Source organism: Camellia sinensis, chromosome 7 (genome assembly GCF_055761805.1).
Source record: "Camellia sinensis isolate YWXY chromosome 7, ASM5576180v1, whole genome shotgun sequence".
Taxonomy (NCBI): domain Eukaryota; kingdom Viridiplantae; phylum Streptophyta; class Magnoliopsida; order Ericales; family Theaceae; genus Camellia; species Camellia sinensis.
The window spans coordinates 163,184,425-163,207,049 of record NC_138967.1 but is presented as its reverse complement, the minus strand read 5'-3'; the positions used below and the strand labels follow the sequence as shown (position 1 = coordinate 163,207,049).

The following is a 22,625-nucleotide window of genomic DNA, read 5'->3' as shown; positions in this document are numbered from 1 at the left end:
AGCCACTGCTGATACGCTACAAGTCTGATCAGCGCTACCTCTCTTCGGCCCTTTGCCATATCCAGTGCTTGTGCAATAGCTTCCTCATTACTGGTGTTCTCAAACAGTTCGGATCGAAGGGTTGGGAGACCGACTTCGAGTGGGATGACGGCCTCCATTCCATAAGTTAGGGAGTAAGGTGTTTCCCCCGTTGAGCGCCGTGCGGTGGTTCGGTATGCCCATAGCACGTGGGGTAACTCTTAAACCCTTTTCCCTTTGGCATGCACAAGCTGTTTCTTGATTCCGTTGATGATGGTCTTGTTTGATGCCTCTGCTTGTCCATTGTTTTGCAGGTACCCTGGAGAAGAGTTCCTGTACTCAATCCTAAGGTCGGCGCAAAACTTTCTGAAGATCTTTCCATCGAACTATGTTCCATTATCCGCAATCAGTACCCGCGGGATGCCGAAACGCACCACCACATTTCTCATAACAAACTGCTTTGTATCTGCTTCTTTGATATTTGCCAGTGCCTCAACTTCAACCCACTTAGTGAAATAGTCGGTTGCAGCAATGAAGAATCGCCTGTTCCCAGTGCCTCGCGCCAATGGTCCTACAATATACAGACCCCATTGCGCAAAGGGCCATGGGCTGGTGAGTGGAGTGAGAGGTTTGGCTGGCTGATGGATGAGTGGAGCAAATCTCTGACATTTATCACACTTCTGTACGCATTGCTGTGCATCTTTTTGCATCCGTGGCCACCAGTACCCGTGAGTGAGGGCTCGGTGTGCTAGTGACCTTCCGCCAACGTGGCATCCACAAATCCCATCGTGAATTTCGTAGAGAACATTCTCGACGAGATTTGGATGTACACATAGGAGGTAGGGGCCAAGATAGGAGCGTTTGTAAAGCTTCCCAGATGGTGAGATCCAGAACCGAGCTGACTTGTGTCTGACCTTGTTGGCTTCCCTTTTGTCTTTGGGGAGTGTACCAGATTTCAGAAAAGCAAATATTGGATCCATCCAACTCGGCTCTAAGTTGTTGCAGAGGACTGGAGATGCAATACTTGGTTCTGGCACAAACTCAACCAAAACTCTTCTGGCATCCTTTGTATCCACTGATGAGCCGAGGCATACCAGAGCATCGGCGTGGCCGTTTTTGTCCCGACTGATTTGTTTTACTCGTATGGATTGAAATTTTCTGAGCAAGTCCTTGGCCTTTCCTGCGTACATAGCCATTCTTTCATCTCGTGTTTCATAGATCCCAGAAAGCTGCTTGACCACTAGTTGTGAATCGCTAAAAACAAGAAGCTGTTCTGCACTGAAGTGTTCGGTGCTACATAAGCCAGCCAATAACGCTTTGTACTCGGCCTCGTTGTTTGAAGCCTTCCAACCGAGTCTGAGAGCCTGTTCCCAAATAAACCCTTCTGGTGAAATAAGTACTACTCCTGCCCCCGAGCCTCGGTTATTGGACGATCCATCAACATAGAGCTGCCAAATGTTTCCAATAAAGAGTTTCTAGGCTTCCGAAGCACGGGGCTTTCCTTATTCGGTGGTGCATAGCTCCTGTGCCGAACTTGGATCCCTGGTTTGGTACTCTGGGTTAGAGCAAATTCTGCGACAAAATCCGCTAAGACCTGGGCCTTGATTGCTGTCCTGGGGTGAGGTGCTGCTCGGAGAGACCAAGCTTTCTGAACAAATCGTAATACAGTATGTCTGCTGCACTGCCCTGATCTACTAGGACTCGTTTTACGTCAAATCGTTTCCCAATTTCCACAGTTATAATTAATGCATCAGTATGTGGGTGTTGTATGCCTTCTAAATCTTTGCTAGTAAATGAAACTGTGCACAAGGGGGATTTAGGTACTGTACGTACCTTTTTTGATGCAGGCTCCATTGACATGACCCGCTGAATTTGCGCAACCTTAGCAATCTCTTCCTTCAGTGCTTCCTCAGATTCCTGAATCGCTGTCCCGTGGATCACATTTATTATCAGCCGAGGTGGATGCTCCATGTTTGCTTCTGGTGGTGGGTTCCCTGGTTCGGTCATTTCCTTATCCTGATCAATGTAATCCCTTAGGTGTCCAGCTGCCACTAGGTCTTCCAAGTATTGCTTCAATGCCCTGCAGTTCTAAGTCATGTGCCCCCTGTCTTGGTGGTAAGTGCATCTGAGCTTCTGATTGCGCCGAGCTAGATCTCCTAACATTTTCGGCAGCCAAACAAAGAACGACTCTCTCTTGATCTTTTCTAGAATTCGATAGATTGGCTTTTTGAATACAGTCACAACGACTTCATGGGATTTGGACTTATCCACCTCATTTATTGCAATTCCTTGGTGTTCTCCTTGATCTGTTCTCTTCTTATGCCGAGTTGTTTATTCTACTGACGCTACCTCGATGGCGATCTGATCGTCTTCGAGACGAGCGTACTGCTCAATCCTGGCGCACAAGTCTTTCAAAGTTGTGGCCAGGCGCTTGGTAAGTGATTGTCTCAGCTTACTTTCCGGGCGCAGACCATATTTGAAGGACATAACGGCCATCTGCTCGCTGCACACATTTTCCTCCAGGTCATTGTATTCTTCCCAGTACCTCCTAGCATAATTGCGCAGCGTTTCCTGCTACTCTTTTCGGAGGCCGAACAGTGTATCCGACTCCTTCGAGATCTTAGTGTTGGAGACGAACCTGGCTAGGAACTCTTCGGAGTGCTGCTTCCAGCCATGGATCGATACAGCGGGGAGACGATCGAACCATCAAAGTCTGGTTTCTCCCAAGCTGGATGGGAAGACTTTACACATCAGTGCCTCATCTCGGTTCCATACGGACATCATCTGTCTATAGTGGCTAATATGTGTCAGCGGGTCCGACTTCCTATCGTATGAAGTGAACTTTGGTGGGGTGAATTTCTTTGGAGGTCTCATGGTCTCGATCTCCGGGGAGAATGGCAAAGAGACGAGCCTGTCCAGCGCTCAATGTTCCCTCTGGTGAACAGCACGGTTCAGATGATCCCGATGTTGTTCATTCTGCCTATTGCCAATCAACCAAGTACGAAGGTCCTGAGGAGGATATTCGGTCTGTTGACTAACGGTCTTCTGCCTCTTGGCCATTTTCCGGCGTGACCCACGGGTGTGACTGCTTGCTGCCTCACTCTGTACCGGGATAGGCTGGCTTTGTTGCCCAGACTCATTCTTGGGGAACTTCTTCATTGGTGGCTCTCTGGATGAGCTCCTTCGTCGCAAACGAGAGGGCTCCGCTTCCGTCTTCTTTTCTGTTGGATCGCCCAGCACCCTCTTAAGTTGGGCTTTCAACTCCTGTATCTCCATCCCAATGGAGTCTATGATGCGATCTCTATAATCATTTTCCAGAAGAAAGTGATGAGAGGAGCCTCCAGTGAAGGGTAATCGGTGCTCGACGGATTCAGGGGTTCGATTATTGTTTCCAGTTTGTTCCTCCGGGACTGTTGGGAGTGCCAAACCTTTATCCTTCGTCTTCTCCATCTGTGGAGTATGTGTTGAAGGCGGAACGTCCTCAATCCCCATCGCCGGAACTGAGTGCAAAGCTCAGAGATGAGGTGTCCACGTTCACCGCACCAATTGTGCGTACCGGATTCCGCACTAGATGAAAGTGAATCGGGGCTCCGTACTCGGTTGGACTATCCAGGGACTGAAGTTCCTGCGACAAGAGGCACCGTTAGAGTTACCCGGCCGGGGTTGGCCGGATGACCCCTCCGGTGTGGGAATTAGTGATCGGAGAAGGGAGTTGAGTATAGTTTAGCTTGGAATAGTTCAGTTCTATTCAGTTACCTTCAATGTGAAGTTCATGTAGTATATATATGTTGTTCCTTGCTTGCTTCTCAAAGTGGATTCATGGAGCTTGGATGCTGCCAGGTGTCCCTTTTGGCATTGCTCATGGTGGGGGACCACCTGTTAGTTGCCAATAAATGCATATAATCATTGTAGTCATGTTGATAACAAACCACATTCCTTTGGCTCAACAACTTCCGTGATTCTAGGTGTAGGGGACCAGCTGAGGTGGCAACTTGCACATGCACACGTTCACAACTTCCACGTTTCCTTGCGAGGTTTCCTCAGCTCGGTACCGATGTTCCTTAGCTCGCCATCATTATGCCTTGTCTCGGCCTTTTACAGGATCACTCATGGAGATGGGCTTGTCCATTCAGGTAACTTTGCATGGGCTCGGCCTATTTTCTGTTCGGCCCGTAGATTCAGTCTCGCAGCTCGGCCTAGCCCAGCACCACGGCTGGACTGGCCTTTCTGCTGCGGGTTGGACCCACGTGCTTGAGGACTTGGGTGAACTGTTGGTCATGAAGTTGGGCTTAATTGGTTTGCCCAAATACTCATCCAACCCACTTGGATTTGGACTTCAGTGAATTGGGCCGGCCTAAAGTTTGGACCCGACCCATTTCACGTTTAGCCCCTTCAAAAATTATATAAATATATCCTTTTTAGAATTGATCTAAAGGGAATCTGTTGAGGACGAAAGTAATATATTTCATAATCGAAAGTATCAAAATATATAAATTTATAGATAAAAAAGATAAAATAATAGTTGAAGGGGGTTAAATATAGCCTAACATAAAAGCATAAACATGATAACTTGATAAGGACCCACAAAAAAAATAGTAGGAATATTTAGGTAGCGTTTGGTAACGTTTACATTTTTTGTTTATGTTTATAAAAATTTTATAAATTGGTTTTTTTTACTTTTAGAAAAATATAAACTATAAATGCGTTTGGTTTGAACAAAATATTTAAAAAAAATTTAAAAACATATACTAAAAAATATGTTTATTCAGTCCTAAAATATTTATATTTATTTTTTAATATTTATGACAATGAAATCATACACATTATAATTGAAAAAAAAATTAATTGGAAAAAAAATTATTTGAAAAAAAATTGTTTGAAAAAAAATAATTGAAAAAAGAATTATTTGAAAAAAATGAATTGGAAAAAAAATTTTAGTCAAATTTTTAATTTCTGTTTAAAAATCAATGTAAATTAATTTTTTGAATTTACGTTTTTTTTTTTCAAATTTATAAACTGAGACAATCATTTATAAGCTAAAAAAAATTATCAAATCAATTTTTATGACAATAATTTAATTTTTTATAAATATAAATTAAAAATTGAAAAACAAATAATTACCAACCAGGGCCTAACAACTCACTATTTTTTTTTTTGTTTTTTTGGGTTACGTCAAAAAGGAAAAAGCAAACCAAACAGCATGGAAACACAGAACAGAAAGAATCCTAGATGGGTTGAAAAGTAAAGGGCAAATTACAAATTATAAATATTTTTTTGAGATTTTAGAAATTATATTCTGTCTCTTGAATTTTGTATTTTTATAATAATTTGCTCCTTAAAATTTATATTTCATAACAAATTATTTCTTAATTTATTATGTAAATATAACATTAAAAAAGAAATTTGTAATTTCTTAAACTTTAAAAAAATATCTATAATTTAATCAAGATATATGTAATTTGCCCAAAAGTAAACGCAGAACGAGGAAACAAAGAACAGAACAACGGCAAGGAAACACGCTACTGGTTTGTTGAAAGGTAAACCAACTTTAAAGAGGTGGGTGGAGACAGTGGTGACTTTGAATTCACGTTACCAAATTTTAAAAACAAAACACAAGCTTTAGCACGAGGACCCACAAGAAAAATAGTGGGAATATTTAGGAACACACTACTAGTTTGTTGAAAAGTGAACCAACTTTAAATAGGTAGTTGGGGACAGTGATAACTTTGAATTCACTCAACTTACCAAATTTTAAAAACAAAACACCAGCTTTAGCACGAGGACCCACGAGAAAAATAGTAGGAATATTTAGGCCTCGTTTGAAAAGTGGTTAGGTTAAAATTTTTAGGGTAATGCTAGGGATACCAAATTTTCTACTAAATAAATGACCAAATGTCTCACATGGGTGTGGGATCCGCAATTTTGTGGGCCCCACACCCATGTGAGACATTTGGTCATTTATTTGGTAGAAAATTTGGGACCTCTAGCATTTTCCAAATTTTTATATTTAAGAAGATGATTGAATTTTTTTGTGATTGTATATGATGTTTGTGAGAGAAAAAATGAAATGATAATGAGTTTGATGTGATATTTTATCTTATTAACTATTTTAATTTATTTTATCTTTTTGTGATTTTTAACCTAAATTAGACTATTTTTTTTTTTTTTCCAAACACCCCTTTATACTAGAAGTGTGTTGAAAAGCGAACCAACTTTAAAGAGGTGGGTGGGAACAGTGATAACTTTGAATTCAAGTGATTAGCTCAGGGCCCACCAAATTTTAAAAACAAAACACAAGGATTAGCTCAGGGCCCACCAATGAGAGAGGCGCGAAAGGCACGTCTATCTATAAATGCGCCTTGGCAGGTGGAGTGATTATATTATTTGATTGGTTTGACGAACGAGAAATTACTGAGTGTTTTAAAATAATGATTATTTGAACGGATCAAATAAAAATATGTTGACGCTGTTTGATAGAGTTGTGGGAAAGTGCTTATATATACTTAAATAACTTATAACTTATAACTATGAATATAAATTGATTTCTGACTTATAAATTAAGTATCTTCTGTCCCACTCAAAAAATAAACTGATTTCTAACTTCCAAAAAGTTATAAGGTATAAGCTAAACCAAACACATCAAAATAGCTTAAATTAAACTGAAAGCTGAAATAAGCAGTTTTTAAACTGCACCAAACAGGGCCATTGTAATTTATTAGATTATTAATTTTGAAATACATAGGGTATGTTTGGTTTGTATTTGTAAAGTAGTTTTTTAGATAAAAAATATGGAAATTTATTTAGTTTGCCTTTTTTCAGAAATAGTTTTAGAAAATTATTTTGGAGAGAGAGTTTTAAAAAAAGTGATTGATTTGACATGTATAAGAGATAGTGATTTTGGAAAAGTAGGTAACTAAACAAAATTTTAAGATTTTTTTTGAAAATTTTTTGTTTGGTTTGATTATTCTTGAAAATTTATTTGTAAAAAATTTTTCTTAAAATTTTTTTAAAAAACAAACCAAACAAGGCCATAGTTCATGAACTATTTATTTTATTTCTATGGGTTCATTTGGGGTAATTTTATTTCTACCTACAAATTCTCCTAAATTCACACACTTAATGAAATTATTCTTTAATACAATCTTGTTTTAGAATAAAGATACTATAATACCCTTATCTTCTTCTATTCAAATTCTAATTTAAAATATCACAATCATCTTCTATCGCCAACTCTACTTCTCTCCTACGTCATCCTCTCTCATCACTTCTTTTCCCTTCTGTCTACCACAACCTTCCGCTAGAACTATATATACTCTTACACATAATCCCCACTGCAAACCATCTCATTTTTAAGATTGACTATAAAAGCCTAGTATCGAGAGGAATAAGTTGGGAGTGGCAGCGGTGATGATGATAATGGCGATGAAAGACTAAGAGTAGCGGCAAAGAAGGTGTAGAAGGCATGAGTGAATAGAAGAAAATTAGGGTTGGTTTGGGGTGTCTTAAAAAAGTGCACTTTTTGTCTTTTTACGAAAAGATGTGCAGAAAAGTAGAGAGGTGATGTGATGAAAAAAAGATAAAAAGATAAAAAGATGGATTATAAGTCTATGCCAAACAATGTTAACGTTGGCAAGTTGAAAAAAAGTCAAAAAGTCAAAAAGTTACTCAAAAAGTTAAAAAGTTGTCACTATTCACCAAAAGTCAAAAATTACGGCTGCACAACTCCCAATCTTAATTTTCCCCTGCACACTAATTTATACAATTTTTTAATACACATTTTTCCATAAAAAGTCAAAAAGTTAACCCAAACATCCATATTTTTTTCCTCAATTTTTTAGTCCAAAAAGACAAAAAGTGCACTTATTTAGGACACCCCAAACAAACCCTAAGACTGTGTTTGGCTTGTAATTCAAATCATGATTCCAAACCTGTTAGGAACCCTCTATTTGCTTACAGTTTTCAAATCATGATTCCAAATCAATTTCAAAACTCATTTTGAAAACATGTTTGGTAAATCATAGAGTTTTTGAATTTTTGGTCTACCTGGTTGTCTGTCCGGACATCCAGCGGATTGACCCGAACAATATTTTATTATTATTATTTATTTATATAGCAATTGGCACGTGTTCACTGGAAAAAAAAACATATTAAATATAGAAAATATGTTTTTGAGACTAAAATGACAAATTATTTGGACATTTATTTAAAATTAACAAAATAAAAATTTGAAATAAAAATTAATTTGTCATAGTAATTTTTAAAAATAAAAAAAATAATAATATTTTTTAAATATTTTAAATAAAAAATATTTGGAATTTTTAAAATTTTTTAAATAAAAAATTATTTTTGTCAATAATTATTTTTTGAATTGAATTTTAAAAAGAGTTTGGTTATGAGTTTCGAGTAGAATTTTCAATAGAGTTTTATGTTATGTGTTTGGTTATGAGTTATAAGTTTTTGAATTAAGTTTTGAAAATTCTTTTCAATACTCCTAATCAAATAACTTTTCACAAATTCAATACTCATTTCAAAAATTCAGCACTCAATTTAAATCATAATTCAAAACTCTTTTCAAAACTTATAACCAAACAAATTTTATATTTTCAAATCATAACTCCAAAACTTACAAATTCAAAATACAACTTTACACTTAAATCAAAATTCTAAACACAAACCAAACGCTATCTAAGATTTTGAAATTGAAATAAAGATATATGTATTGAGATTTTATATTTTTTTAATGTATGTATTAAAAATGTATTTATTAAGTGTGTACATTTAGGGAAATTGGCGTGTGGAAATAGAATTACCTGTTCGTTTGAGATGTGTGTTGGTTTTTTGACTATTTTAGCCTGAGACTAAAAAATTTCCTTTGGAATGGATTTTTTTAACTTTTGTGAGAGAAAAAAATAAAATGATTATGATTTGGATATAATATTGTCTTATTGGGTTTTTAGTCAACAGACAATTCTGGGTGGCTAAGTGATGAACCCAATATAGATGAGGTAACCGAATTGAAGCTGGAAGAACAGAAAGCGAGAATTGTTGCAATTGGCAGAATGGTCGATGGGAAGGGTAAACTACCAGAAAACACCGATGAAGAACAATTGGCTAAGGAACTAGGCATTGTTAGCATTGCACATACGGAATAAGAAGCCTCGCTGGAGCGGTTTGCACAAGAAAAGAGTGAAAGCGATCGGAAAGCTGAAAAAGCTCAACACCCTGCGGGGAATGTTTGTAATAATAGAATGATCCGAACAGAGCTGGGCGAGTGCTTGTCGGCTACCGAAGGGGTCTGGTGGGATGACGACGACCTACACTTGGCCCATACCGATAAGGATTGGGGTGAAGACCTTCCTGACAACACTTGGTATGTGGAAGAAGTCGACCACATGACAAGAAGTGGCCGATATTTCAAACCACCGCATCTGGACCAACCTGACGCATCCGAGAAGGATAAAGAAGTTGAGAAACAGAAACAAAAGCAGTTAGAGAAAGAAGCTGTGCTAAAACAGTTGAAGAAGATTCAAGCTAATATATCTATCTGGGGGCTACTTATGGCTTCGCGAGTGCACAGGCAGGCTGTACTGACAGTGATGGATAAAGCCAAGTTGTCCATCGACACTATGTAGGCAACCTATTTTTGACCGCCCTTAAGACTTGGGCGCTACCGATGGTTTACTTGGTGATGAAAGATGTGCAGAGCAAAAGTTTGATTTCTTCGGCAAGAGGAGAGTCAAATCCTAACCTCACACCCCATTTTGGACCAAAGCTATTTTGAATGATTTTTAGACCTTAAAACCCTCTGTTTTGGACCAAAGCTATTTTGAATGGTTTTTAGACCTTAAAACCCTCTTTTTCAAAATATTTTTGAAATAAGGTTTCTACGATGCTCCGAGGCTCACATTTTGTCAAATGCTGCGCTTTTCGGTAAACCGGGCAAGGACAAAGTGGAAATGAATGAAAGAGAGATGAAATCTTTGAAAAATCTTTCAAAACGCCTTGTTTAGGGGTTTGGAGTTGAAGAAAAGAGGAGAAGAGGGAAGAAACCAAGTTGGAGAAGAAGATGGGTATGAATCACTAAGAGAGAGTCGAGCGGTCCTCGCTAAATCACCCTTATCTGTCTATACACTTGGACGTAAGCTATGAGGCCACCACTGTTGGAAATAATACTTCCGGTGCTTCATTTTTCACTCAAGAATCTCCGAAATCTGAGTCCGGATGGGGGAGATATGATTGGTTGAAGTTGGGCATCAATCTGGTTGGACCAAAACTGAGCAGCTTCACCAAAACAGGTATAACTCTTTGCACAGTTGGAATTTTGATGCAAGGCTGCCACTATTGAATATCTTACTTCCGGGGCTTTAATTTGGACACAAGAATGACCTAAAAAGGAGTTCATATGAAGGAGTTATGCCCATTTGAAGTTGGGCCTGAAAAGTAGATTTTGTTGGCCGTTCGGCCAAAAAAGTAGCAGATAAGTGGCAGATCGGCACCAAAGATGGCCAATGGCCAAGAGTGACCCAAGCTCAGATTTTTTGAAGATATTTCATCTTCGGTTGTTCCACACAACCTTCAGCTATCCCATGGTTAGATATTTTCGACCAAACTCTTGCCTTTTGCTATATATGGAGCGAAATATCTCATTTCTAAAGGGTTAGAACTTCTTAAGCAAGTTTTGAGAGCTTCTCTCACTAAAACTCCCTCTCTCTCTACAATTTTTAGAACTTGATCTCTGCCTCTCTCTCTAAAGCCTCTCTCTCTTGCCTTTTGTGCATGCAAGTAGAGAAATACCTCTCTTTGGGCTAGACATCCTTGATGAAAGTGGTCCATCTATGGGTTAAGGTTGCTTGAAGCTTACTTGGAGCCTTGTTTGAGCTCTAAAAGGAGGATTAAAGCTTGGTTTAGTGCCTCTTTTGTGCCTAGTTTGTGCTTTGCTTCAAAGGTATACAACTTAGCCCATTTAAGCTTGTCTTGCACTATTGTTTTACCATCTTTCTACACTATTTTTGGGGTGGTTTTGAACCATAAAAAAAATCTGATTTTCAGGTTCTAAAGTCTTGGTTTGTGCCTTGGTTGGTTAGGGGGTTGTCCTCTCTTTTGCTCCTTGGCTTGTAAGGCCTTGTGAGCTAACTTTCAAACTTTTCAAACAACTTTTTGGCCTTTGAACCACTAAAATCCAGAGGATTTTCAGTGGTAAAAACCCTGTTTGAGGACCCAAATACCCCCTCCTCTTGTCTTGCTTGCTAGTGTTGATGGCCAACCAAATGAGCATGTGTTTTTATTTCTTTATGGCTTTGTTTAGGCTCATTTTTGTGACTTATTAGACCTGCCATAACTCTGTTTTTGGCTGTCTTGGTCCCCTCTTGCATGCTTATTGCACTTGTAGTGTAAATCCTCTTTGCTAGTCTTGTTAGCCTTACAAAGTAGCATGCTCTTGTGGTTTGAATTAGCTTAGTTAAAGCATGTTTTTGGTATTATTTTGGCATGTTATAACTCTGATTTTGATTGGTGGACTCACCTCTTGCATGCTTTATACACTTGTAGTGTAATCCATGCATACTAGTCTAACATGCTTGATGTTTTGGCCAATCATGCTAGCTTAGTTTGGCTATACTCCATACATGTTTTAGCATTATTTTGACATGCTTTATGACTGTTTTGGTTGTTCTTGGCCTTTTGAGGCTTGCTTTATATAGCTATAGTGTATCTGGCTTTGCTAGCCTTGCACTTTGGGCCCCCTAGCATGTCATATTTGAGCTATTTGCAGGATATGGAATCATTTGGTAGGTAATTTCAGACCATAAAATTTTGCCATGCTCTCATGTTTATCACTCTTTAATTGTGTTTAAGAGTTGTGCCATTATGCCTTGTTTGTGAGCTAATTCGGGAGCCTAACTTTCTTGCCATCTTTGTTGCGAGTCCAGCATTTTTTTGCTGTCATTTTGACCTGAGGTCTGTTTTGAGTGCTTTAGGTCATTTGAGCATTGCTTGGTATGGTTGTAGTGTAAAGCTCTTGACTAGCTTTGTATTTCAAGCCCTTTTGCATGCTTCATTTGAGTTATTTGCATGATATGGCATCATTTGGTAGGTGATTTCAGAGCTTATTTCATTTCCATACTCTCACATTTTCCACTCCATCAATGCGTTTGAGAGTTGAGCTTTGTGCCTTCCTTGCGAGCCATCATTTGGGCATGCTTTTTCTTGCTTATCATGCTATCATTTCAGTCCATTTTAGCCACTATTTTGGCATGCATGAGGACTGTTTGGGGTTGGTTTAGTACATTGAGCATTGTATTGCATGGTCCTAGTGTAAAGCTCTTTGCTAGTTTCAATGCTTACGTGTTCTAGTATGTTGTGCATGCGATGTTTGCATAGCAGAGTCTTACATTTCATGCCACTTTAGCAATGAAAATTTGCCATCCTCCTCATTTCTTCACTTTTGATTTGTTTTGAGGATTGGTTAGTCTTGCGTTTGAGTTTAATGTAAGGGATTGAGGCCTATGCTTAAATGGCTTCAACCATCTTTTGAGGGTTACTCCTAGTCAAAGGCATTGGTCTCTCCCATGCCTTAAACCATTCTCTTTGATAGACCTCTCTCTCATTAGAGGACTCTCATATTTGGACAAGTTGATTAATGAATGGATTGGTAATGTTAAAATGTGTAAACAAAATCAATCAAGTAAAATGTGCCAAGATAAGCATGTTGCATGTGTGCATTGCATATGTTCAACCGGACGTTATGTTGAACACAAAGTGAATTGGTCCATTTCATACTTGAAGTGATGAAAATTGGCCAACCTCCTTTATCTCCACTGCCTTTGATTATCCATGATAAAGGTGATGGTCCAAGTGTCTTGTTTGTCATGCATTTATTGAGTTTGGGCAAGCTTGACTCTTTGGCCATCATGCATTGAGATGTGTGATTCGTGGCTTGAGAGCCGAGTACTACACACCTTTGAGCCTTAGACATGATAAAGGGTGTAGTTGCACACACATTTTCTTGCAAATACATTGCCATGCCCTTGTTTGTGCTCTGTTGCAGCAAAAGGAAAGTTTGTAAGAAGAAATGGCCGATCGGCTATCTAGTGTGCCAATCAGCTAACAATAATTGGCCGATGGCATCAAATTTGGCCGATGACCTTTATCTCTTGGTTGATGGCCATACCCTTTGGCCGATGACCTCTCAACATGTCCATGAGGTGGATCAGAAGTATGTTGGAGATTTGCACAGTTTTCAGAAGCCTAAAATAGTGCAAACAGAGGCAACACGAGGCACGGAAGTGGATTTCCAAGCAAAGCCGACCGAACATGCATTATCCTCTTCCTCAAACAGAGCTGGAACAGCTTAGTTTAATTATTTACTTGTTAGTTAGCATTTATTTTGGTAACTTAATTAATTTGTTAATTAGTTAAAGTGATGCAATAATTAGTTGTAGCTAGTTATTCAATCTGATTAAGTAATAATTAGTCTAATTAGTTTAGTTAGATTAATTACTTAGCTTAGCTTAGATTAGCTTAGCTTATCATTCGGACCCTCCGTCGAGAGGGCCAACTGTTGCAATAAGTGTGCGTACATGTGTGAATGTCTTCCAACTCCACGTCTTTCTTCCTTTTACTTAACCGCTTTTGATGGTTAGTTTTAGGGCATGTTTCGATTAGCATCCTTATGTTTGCATGCGTGCATCCATTCATTTCTCTTGCATGCACTGGGCTCGGCGCGTCATACTAACTGCATTGTGTTTCAATTCCTATTTGAATACATGATTATCAAGTTGCATCTCATATGTCATCTTAGAATAGCCGAGCTAATTTCTAGTTGCATTTTGCATGTGTTGCATTAGCCATCTTAACATGAGCTAGGATCACGCATTGATTACTAACTAGCTATAGTTTTGGCTCGGAGTACACTGTAAGTGTTTATGCTTTAGCATCTTGCATGAGTGTGATAGTTGCCATGATAGCATCCTTGCCATGAGGCTAACTGCTTAAGTGATTAACTGCCTGAATGCCTGTGGGTGAAGGTTGGATTGCTTGAATTGGAACAATTCATCGAAATGCGAGTTTTAAGCCCACTTGAGAGTGGCAAATCATTTTTTTCTAAGCCCACTTGAGGGTGGCAAATCCACGACTTAGCCTACTTGCGAGTAGCACCTTCAAACCATTTTCAAACAAACAAAACATGAGATGTTTTGTTCCAACTTAGGCGATCTAGTCTATACTTGAATCCTGTGCGCATCACATAGTAATTCTAGCTAATAAACCGGAATAAGAACGCATGTGTTTTCAAAAATAAAATATCATGTTAGTAAAGGCCGATCTTTGATCGGGCGAGCGGGGGTGCCCATTGCATGACCTTTCCCTCTCGTACCCAAGTTCCCGAGCTGAGGCAACTTTGGTGATGACGGACATGTGGCCTTTGGCACGAGTCAGGGTTTCCTAAATTTCCCAAAACAATAACATTTTGGTGGCGACTCTGTATCTGGTAAAGCAGTCCATGTTTGGCACTTCTTTAAAAATCAGTTTTCCAAAATAATTTGCCAGATTTGGACTCTTTGGTGATTTATCGGTCTTGCATTGTACTTTGCGAGATCAGATTCAGAACCGTGACATTGAGTCCAAACTGTAGTAACTAAATGAACAAAATGGATTTCGCGCCCTCGCGGGGCGGAGCCGGGACGTTCGAGAACATCTACACACTACACCAGAACAACTGGTGGGATTAGTCGTCCCAGGAGGCGCTGCACCAATTTGACCTTTTCGGAAAATGAATTACTGCCAGAAGGCTCTGCACACAACAAGCCACTATACATATCCGTAGAGTGTTGAGAAAAGTGGATACCAGTGGTATTGGTCGACATCAAGTCAGCAATCAACATCTGTCCCTCTCGTACGGCTTATGCTATTGGTTTGAAACCGGCCGATTTTGTGTCTACAGCCTAGGTGATCCGGGCGTATGACAATACAAGAAAAGAGGTGATGGGAACAGTGTAGATTAGAGTACAGGTTGGCCCAGCTCAGCAGGACATCGAGTTCCATGTCCTGGATGTTCCTGCCACTTTCAACTTACTACTTGGGCGACCCTGGCTGTGCCAAGTAAAAGTTGTCTCTTCCACCCTCCACCAAATGCTGAAGTACCCCTATGGAAAAGGGGTAGCTATAGTCTTCGGGAATTCATCTATACATCCTCCGCCAGAGGTCACTACACCTTTCCTGGAGATTGTGGATGGTGAAGAGGATGTCTTCCTTTTAGGGTTTACCTTGGCTAAGGCCCGAGTAGTACAGAATATCTTAGCCATCAATGAGGGCTTGTATGTTAGTGCACAATCTGTGTACTTCATGAACAAACTTCAACACATGCCAGGAATGGGGCTAGGAAGAAATGGCCGAAAGGCATTACTGCATTGGCCGATGTGCGATATAACCCACACGCCTTTGGTCTTAGCTATATGCCCACCCAAGAGGATTGGGTGAGGAAAGGGAAAGAGATGACAGGAAGAGCCAGAGCTATGCAAACTGAAAAGTGCTACAAGCTTGTGCACCAACCACTTCGGCGAACCCTGAATGGTTATTTTGTTCGGGAGGGTGAAGACTTCCCATTATGTGGTTTCCCCGAGCCCTGGTTCAACTCTGAGAAGCAGCGGGTTCCCGGCTTTGAGATTTTCTTTGACTTGCAGCTGCAAGACAATGATACGAAAAAAAAGGGCTGAGCCAATTATTGCTGAAACTGTAAAGAGCACAGAAAGTGATTCCAATAGCAGTGAACTAGAGATAGAAGCAGCACTGGCATGTCTCCTTTCAGATCCTCAGATCAACTCAGAGAGCTTGGGGATAACTTGACTGTTTCCATGATAAGGGACCAACCAGGTGCGAACCCTTCTAGTGGTATCTTGGATGCATCTGACGCACCATCCCTCATTTGGTAACTGGAGGAGGGCTATCTGTCTAGTAGTTCTGAGTCGGGTAGTGAACCATATTCTGATTCCACAGAGTCTGTGGAGTCGAAATCAAATTCTGGTTCTTCTGAGTCTGGGTCCAGTATTTCTGCGGTTGATAACCTGGATGCCAAGGTTTTGTCCAGGTCGTCCTTTCTTTTCCTTTTTCTTTTGAGTTGGTTGTAACTGAGGAATTGGATGAGCTGGACCTTTTGAATGAGAATGCCACTGCAGATTCTGAGTATTTCTCTATGCCTCTTCTTTATTGCATTGATCATGATTTTCAAAATTTTGATGAAAACGATGAGGAAGGAATTCCTCGAGTTTTGAAGCATTTGATTAATCGAGAGGAGGAGAGGTTTGTAAAACCCCTTGTTGATGAAATCATTCCAATTAATGTGGGTACTGAAAAGGATTCGCGTCTGGTCCAAATCGGGTCCACGTTGTCTTTAGAGGAGCGTGAGCGCTTAGTCGCTTTATTAAAAGATTTTAAAGATGTTTTCGCGTGGTCCTACGAAGACATGCCTGGAATTGATCCTGAGATTGTATAGCATCGGATCCCTCTTGACCCCGAGGCCCAATCCATCAAGCTGAAGTTGTGGAGAATACACCCGGATTGGGCTTTGAAGATTAAGGAAGAGGTCACCAAGCAGATAGACGTAGGATTCTTGCTAGTATCTGTATGTCCGACTTGGCTGGCCAACATTGTTCCAGTGCCAAAGAAAGACGGCAGAATTCGGGTGTGTGTGGATTTTAAGGATCTGAATATAGCCAGTTAGAAGGATGACTTTCCCTTACCACACATTGATGAATTGGTGGACATCACCATAGGCCATGCTTTGCTCTCCTTCATGGATATATTTTTCGGATATAACCAGATTCTGTTGGCACCCAAGGATAGAGAAAAAACTACTTTCACTACACCGCAGGGAACTTACTGCTACAGGGTGATACTGTTTGGGAAGAAGAATGTCGAGGCTACCTATCTGTAGAGAAGTGGTTTGGAAATACTCTTTGGATCCAATAGGACGCTCGAGATCCTCAACTAGTCAACTGAAAAGGAATGAACACTCCGGTCGGGAGATGTCGGAATTAGCACTCCGACAGATCAGTCGGTGTATATTCTCTAGGTTGCTTATATCTCAAGTTAAGCTTACTTTTTCTCACATGCCTCCTTTTGGCTGATGTTCTTCTATTTATATTCATCATTTGGGCTTCAGGGTCGGCCCCACCCTTAATCCATTGCAGGTTTATTTATTCGGCTTTTATTCAACTGTTCATTCATTGGTCTATTCGGCTCTATGATTGTCCAGGATGAGGCCGGATACAAATTCCGCCCTTGATTGTCCTCATACTATTATTCGGCCTTATTGCTCCCATAATATTCGGCTCTCACAATTGGCCCCCAAACATCCTATTAACGCCAGTTAGTCAACATGTTTGGTTTTGAACGGCATATTTGGTTTTGAATTTAAAAAGCCAAGGAAAGAACGGTGGCTAACCTCATTCCAATGCATGTCAGAACACACGCTTTTTAGGCATCATTACCTCTTCCCGCCTCTTCGTACGCTCTCTTCATTTAATGCGATTTGAAACTATGTTGTCCCTTCGAATGTAAGTTCTTTTGAATACTCAAAGCTTCTGGTCTGCCTTTCGATATACTTCCGTTTTGTGACCTCTGCAACTTCCTCCTGTTTCTCATTGTCTCTTCTATTCCTTGTAAGTTTTCTTCTTTTTCACTTTAAATCCCATTTCCTTATTTGTTTTTGGTTTCGCATAGTCCTTAGACTGGCTAGGATGACAAACCATTTGAAAGAACTCCTTTCTGCAGATCGAATCTCCGGTTTTCAATGCCATTATTCTATCCCCGACGATGTCCATCTGTCACTCGTGGCAGACAGCACCACTGATATGGAGAGGATTGATGAGAGTACAATCATCTTTCCTCTCCTATCGATTGCTGAGGGTGGAGTCCGTTTTCCCCTTCACCCATTTTTAAGGGCCGTCCTTCGACACTGGGGTCTAATCCCTTCCCAACCTAACGTAAAATTTTTTCGAATCATAATGGGGATTATAGAGTTAAACCAACGCCTTAGGATTAACCTTGGTATACCTGCAATTCGGCATTGTTATGCCTTAGCCAAATCTACTGGCCGGCTGGGACGCTATTTTCTCAGGGACAAGGATACCAATCATCACTTAGTGACTATGCTTGCCAGCTCTGGCAAGCATGTTGACGACGTAATGGTCGTTGTCCAAGGCAACTGGGAATTCAGTGAGGGTGAAGATCGCCTAGATCCCAGGCCAAGACGAAAAGGCGAACCAGGTGGCCGTACAGCTCATTTTTTTATTAATATTTATTCGGCTTTCCTTCTATGTTCTTACCGTTTTGTTTATGCAGACAGCGATTTGAAGAAAGTTCTAGTTTCATCCGACGACGCCGTATTTGCAGACATTAAAATCACTCTCCAGTTCTTTGGCCGTCCAAGCCTTTAAAAACAAGGGAGGGCGGCCTATATTCTTCTGAGATACACGCCGACTTACGCAACACTTTCAGTGGAAGACAACATTCCAATCCCGAGGGGCGAGGAGTAACTTACAGCCCTTATCTTCCCCAACTACAAAAACCTGAGGGAGGTTGGTTTGGAAGCCTCCGATTTCGAGCAGGTGGAAGAACAAGTAAACAAGGTGGTCACCAAGGAGCCCAATCAGTCGGATGTTGAGGTGGATGAGGCTTTAAACTTAGCCTTTGAGGAAGTCAGCCTCAATTCGTCCAACTCTCCATCAACTTCGGGCCGAGGGGACGTATCTTTTGAAGACATCTTTATAGACTTGAGAGACCTTCCCGGCACTTATCTTGAGGATATGGCTGGGGAATCGCTCACACAACTTGCTAGGAGGAAAAACGCCAAAAGGATGGCCGCCCAGAGGAGAGCCGAGGCCGTCCGATCGGAAACTCCAACCGCCGCCGTCGTAGATTCCTCTCTGCCCGTTATCGAGAAAGAAACGGCTTAGACTCAAACGGTTGAGACGAAGCAGGCAGAACAGGGGGATCAACAGGCAGAGCAAAGCGGGAAAAAGCACCCGGCTGAGCAAGAAGTCATCTCTGGTGAAGACCAAACTAATAAACGGCCGCGCATTGAGGAATCAGACTTGGTTGTTCTATTCACTATTCAACCAAGGATAAGGAATAAGCTGATTGCCTCTGATGTGTCGGCTTTGAATGACCCGGCTATGGCCTTGAGCATGGCCTCCTTGATTTCTTTGCTGGTTGACAGAGCCACATTTCGGGTGGAGCCAGATCTAATGTTAATTGCATTAGCCGCTCAATTGGCCTTATCGGTACATTACTTGCCTTATCTGCAGTCTTCTGCCTAGATATATATATATATATATATATTTTTGTGTTTGCAATTATGTTTTCTTACTTTGCAGTTGGTGGGCAGGATAGCCGAAATCGGCCACCGTCAACATAACGCTATAGAACAGATCGGCTTCTTGAAAGCCGAAATTGAAAATGAAAAAAGTAAGGCTATAGTAGCCTCTCAAAGGACCGATTCTGAGGCATCACAACCGGTAGAGGAACGTGCGCGAGCCGACTCCGAGGCTGAGAGAGCAAGGAATGCCGATCAACTGAGGCTTGAAGCCGAAGAGAGGGCCAAAGCGAGCGAAGATGAGCTTAAGTTAGCCAAGGAGGTAATCGCCAAGCTAGATGTCGATTTGGAAGAATCGAGGAAGGCAAAGGAAATGGCCGACTCTGAGATTTCCAAAGCGTTCCAAGCTAGGAAGGATGCCACCTTGGAAAACTACGTGGAAGAAGTGCCTAAGTTCGAGAATTGGGGCTTCAAACACGGCTGGCTCAAAGCCCTCACTGCCACGAATGTGACATTGGCAGAGCCGATTCCATACGAGCAGGTGGACGTTGAGCCGCTAGCATCTAACCTTGAGGATTGATTTAGGGAATATTTTGGTTTTTGGTAGGCATCTTAGATGCATAGCTTTTGTAGGTTTTTTGTTAGCAGATTTTCGTTTCGTTACTTTGACTGGAAGTTTTCATATAAGTTAATTTTCATGTGTAAAATGACTGCTATTTGCGCTCAATTTATTAATGAAAATTTTCTATGATTTCCGGTTTACTGCATGTATTCCATTTGTCTTCAATTTACTAGAGATAGTTCCTTATGCTTTTCTGTTTGCTACATAAGAGTGAATTAAACATCCGATAAATTAATCGAATTAATTAAACAAGCTCCCACTTTGCAATTTAGCCAAATAACTAAAATAATCGGCAGTTAACAATTTAGAAAGGTGCATGAATATTTGATAAACTAACAAACGTCTCAAGGCCTCGAACTAGAACTAGAACGCCGAATAAAATTAACTCATGGAGCAGCTAGGGCACATGAAATGATCTGCATCATGCCTGGACATTTAGCTGATTATATTAATGAATCTGCCCTTGCCCCAGCTGGTGCATGAACTAGAACGCCGAATAAAATTAACTCATGGAGCGGCTAGGGCACATGAAATGATCAGCATCAGGCCTAGCCATTTAGCTAATTATATTAATGAATCTGCCCTAGCCCCAGCTGGTGCATGAACTAGAATGCCGAATAAAATTAACTCATTGAGCGGCTGGGGCGCAATGAGAGGATCGGCACCAGGTTTTGAAATTTAGCATTGGTGAGGTCGCCTCGGGGGTGCTGAACCTATAAGGTATAAATGGGGCGTGTGGTGGGTGTGTGGAGGGACCATTGGTGCGTTCAGAGTCAATAATTTGAGGGAGTATTTGTAGATGGAAAGAAAAGTATTTTTCAATAGCAGAGGAGAATGGAGGACACTCGCAGAGTTGGATGGACAAATGAACCAAGGTGGCGAGCCTGTGCGCGCGGGGAGCAGGAGGTAGGTCGCCCAGAAGGGAGAAACAACAACGGGGCAACTCCCCTCACCCACGCTCGAGAGGAGAAACCAGTGCAACACCACGTCCGCTAAATTTTACGGGTTTTATGGGGAACAAACCGATGACGGAAGCAGATTCAATCGTGCACAACCCAAATGTCGCAGTCGAGTTTGCTCGACAAATTTTTCCACCAGAAGTCCAACAGTCGATGGTCGATCGACCTGATTTTGAAGTGTTTTGGGAGGGCATCCATAGAGTGGTGAAAGGGTTGTATACCGCCTATGAAATTGACATGCGTCTTCGTGCCACACGACGGGAGATAGAGCAGAAGGATGAATGCATTCGAAGCTTAGAGGCGCGCAAGGAGAAGGCTGAGCGCGAACTAAGAAAGGTCAAAACCACCGAGGCACAATCGGTCGGCCAAGCTAACCCGATTGTGGACGAAATGGTGACCCAACGGTTTATAAGTAATGCGATTGCCGATCATGATATGGCTAGCATGTTTGCTATAGAGGCCGCAAAGGCGAGGTCTTACGAGCAAGGCTTCTACGAGGGCCAGAAAGTTGGGATACAGAGGGCTAAAGAAAAGCTCGCCGAAGAGGTTTGCTGATGTGAGAACCGTGGATTTAAGCATGGGTGGATCAAGGCTCTCTAGGCCGTAGAGGCTCTAGGGGTAGCATGCGTTGATTCGGCATCGCTGTTATATTAGAGTCATCATTTTCCTTTTGGGGCTTTCAAAGTCAAAAAGAGCGACGATGAGGGGGACGCCGAATAAAACTGAACACAACTGTACCACTCTAATGTAGATTAGGAGCAATTTATGTATTATCGATTAATTCAATGAAACATTATTTTAACTATTTGCATGTTTCAATTGATGTTTATAAATTTAGTTATGTTCATCTTCCACTTTTTGTCAATTGCGTTTATGTTTGTTAATCATAATATTCATAAAAAGCGCGCCGAATTCGGAGGTTTTGAACTTTAACTTGGCCAATCATTAATTCCACGAAGGGCGCTCCGAATCCGGAGGCTTATTCGGCCCAAACGTGTCTTGCACGGATGGGGCTCTAAATTCGGAGGTTCTTAACTTGGCCAATCGTGAATTCCACAAAGGGCACTCCGAATCTAGAGGCTTACTCGACCCAAACGTGTCTTGCACAGTTGGGGCTCCAAATTCGGAGGCTTTTATCGTGGCTAATCGTGAATTCCACGAAGGGCGCTTCGAATCTGGAGGCTTAATTGGCCCGAACGTGTCTTGCACGGATGGGGCTCTGAATTCGGAGGCTTTTAACTTGGCCAATCATGAATTCCACGAATGGCGCTCCGAATCCGGAGGCTTACTCGGCCCAAACGTGTCTTACACAGATGGGGCTCCAAATTCGAAGGCTTTTATCTTGGCCAATTGTGAATTCCATGAAGGGCGCTCCAAATCCGGAGGCTTTTAACTTCCAACTGAAATTTCATATAGTAAGAAAGAAGTCTTGCATTATAAAAGTGAAAGCTGTACACAGCGAACATTCAAAACAAGTTATCATGCCCCAAAGGTCGGGTTAATGATAAAATTTACGCAAATGCATGGAATTCCAAGGACGTGGCAGACTTCTCCCAGACATGTCTTTGAGCCGATATGCCCCTGTTCCTATAACTGAATCGATCTGATAGGGGCCGTCCCAATTAGGACCCAGTTTTTCGTCAGCCGAACTCCTGGCAGCTGGAAGTACTTTCTTGAGGACCAGTTCTGCTGGTGTATAATAGCGTAACTGAACACG

The 22,625-nt window shown here is 41.2% G+C and overlaps 1 protein-coding gene across 1 annotated transcript; it reads right to left on the bottom strand.

Annotated features, from left to right (window-relative positions):
- Positions 1 to 404: 404 nt before the first annotated feature.
- LOC114280434 (uncharacterized) lies at positions 405 to 2,025 on the bottom strand. The gene is made up of 2 exons (XM_082881317.1): positions 1,852 to 2,025; positions 405 to 1,466 (listed from the first exon to the last, which is right to left on the bottom strand). The coding sequence occupies exons 1-2, from the start codon at positions 2,023 to 2,025 to the stop codon at positions 405 to 407; spliced, it is 1,236 nt and encodes a 411-aa protein (XP_082737443.1).
- Between the last annotated feature and the right edge of the window lie 20,600 nt (positions 2,026 to 22,625).

What these genes read in the sequence shown, in the direction of transcription:
- LOC114280434 (XM_082881317.1), bottom strand. Translation starts at nt 2,025, where the DNA reads ATGACCGAACCAGGGAACCCACCACCAGAAGCAAACATGGAGCATCCA. An exon ending in TGGAGCCTGCATCAAAAAAG is followed by an intron (nt 1,467 to 1,851) that starts GTACGTACAGTA and finishes AACATTTGGCAG; the next exon opens with CTCTATGTTGATGGATCGTC.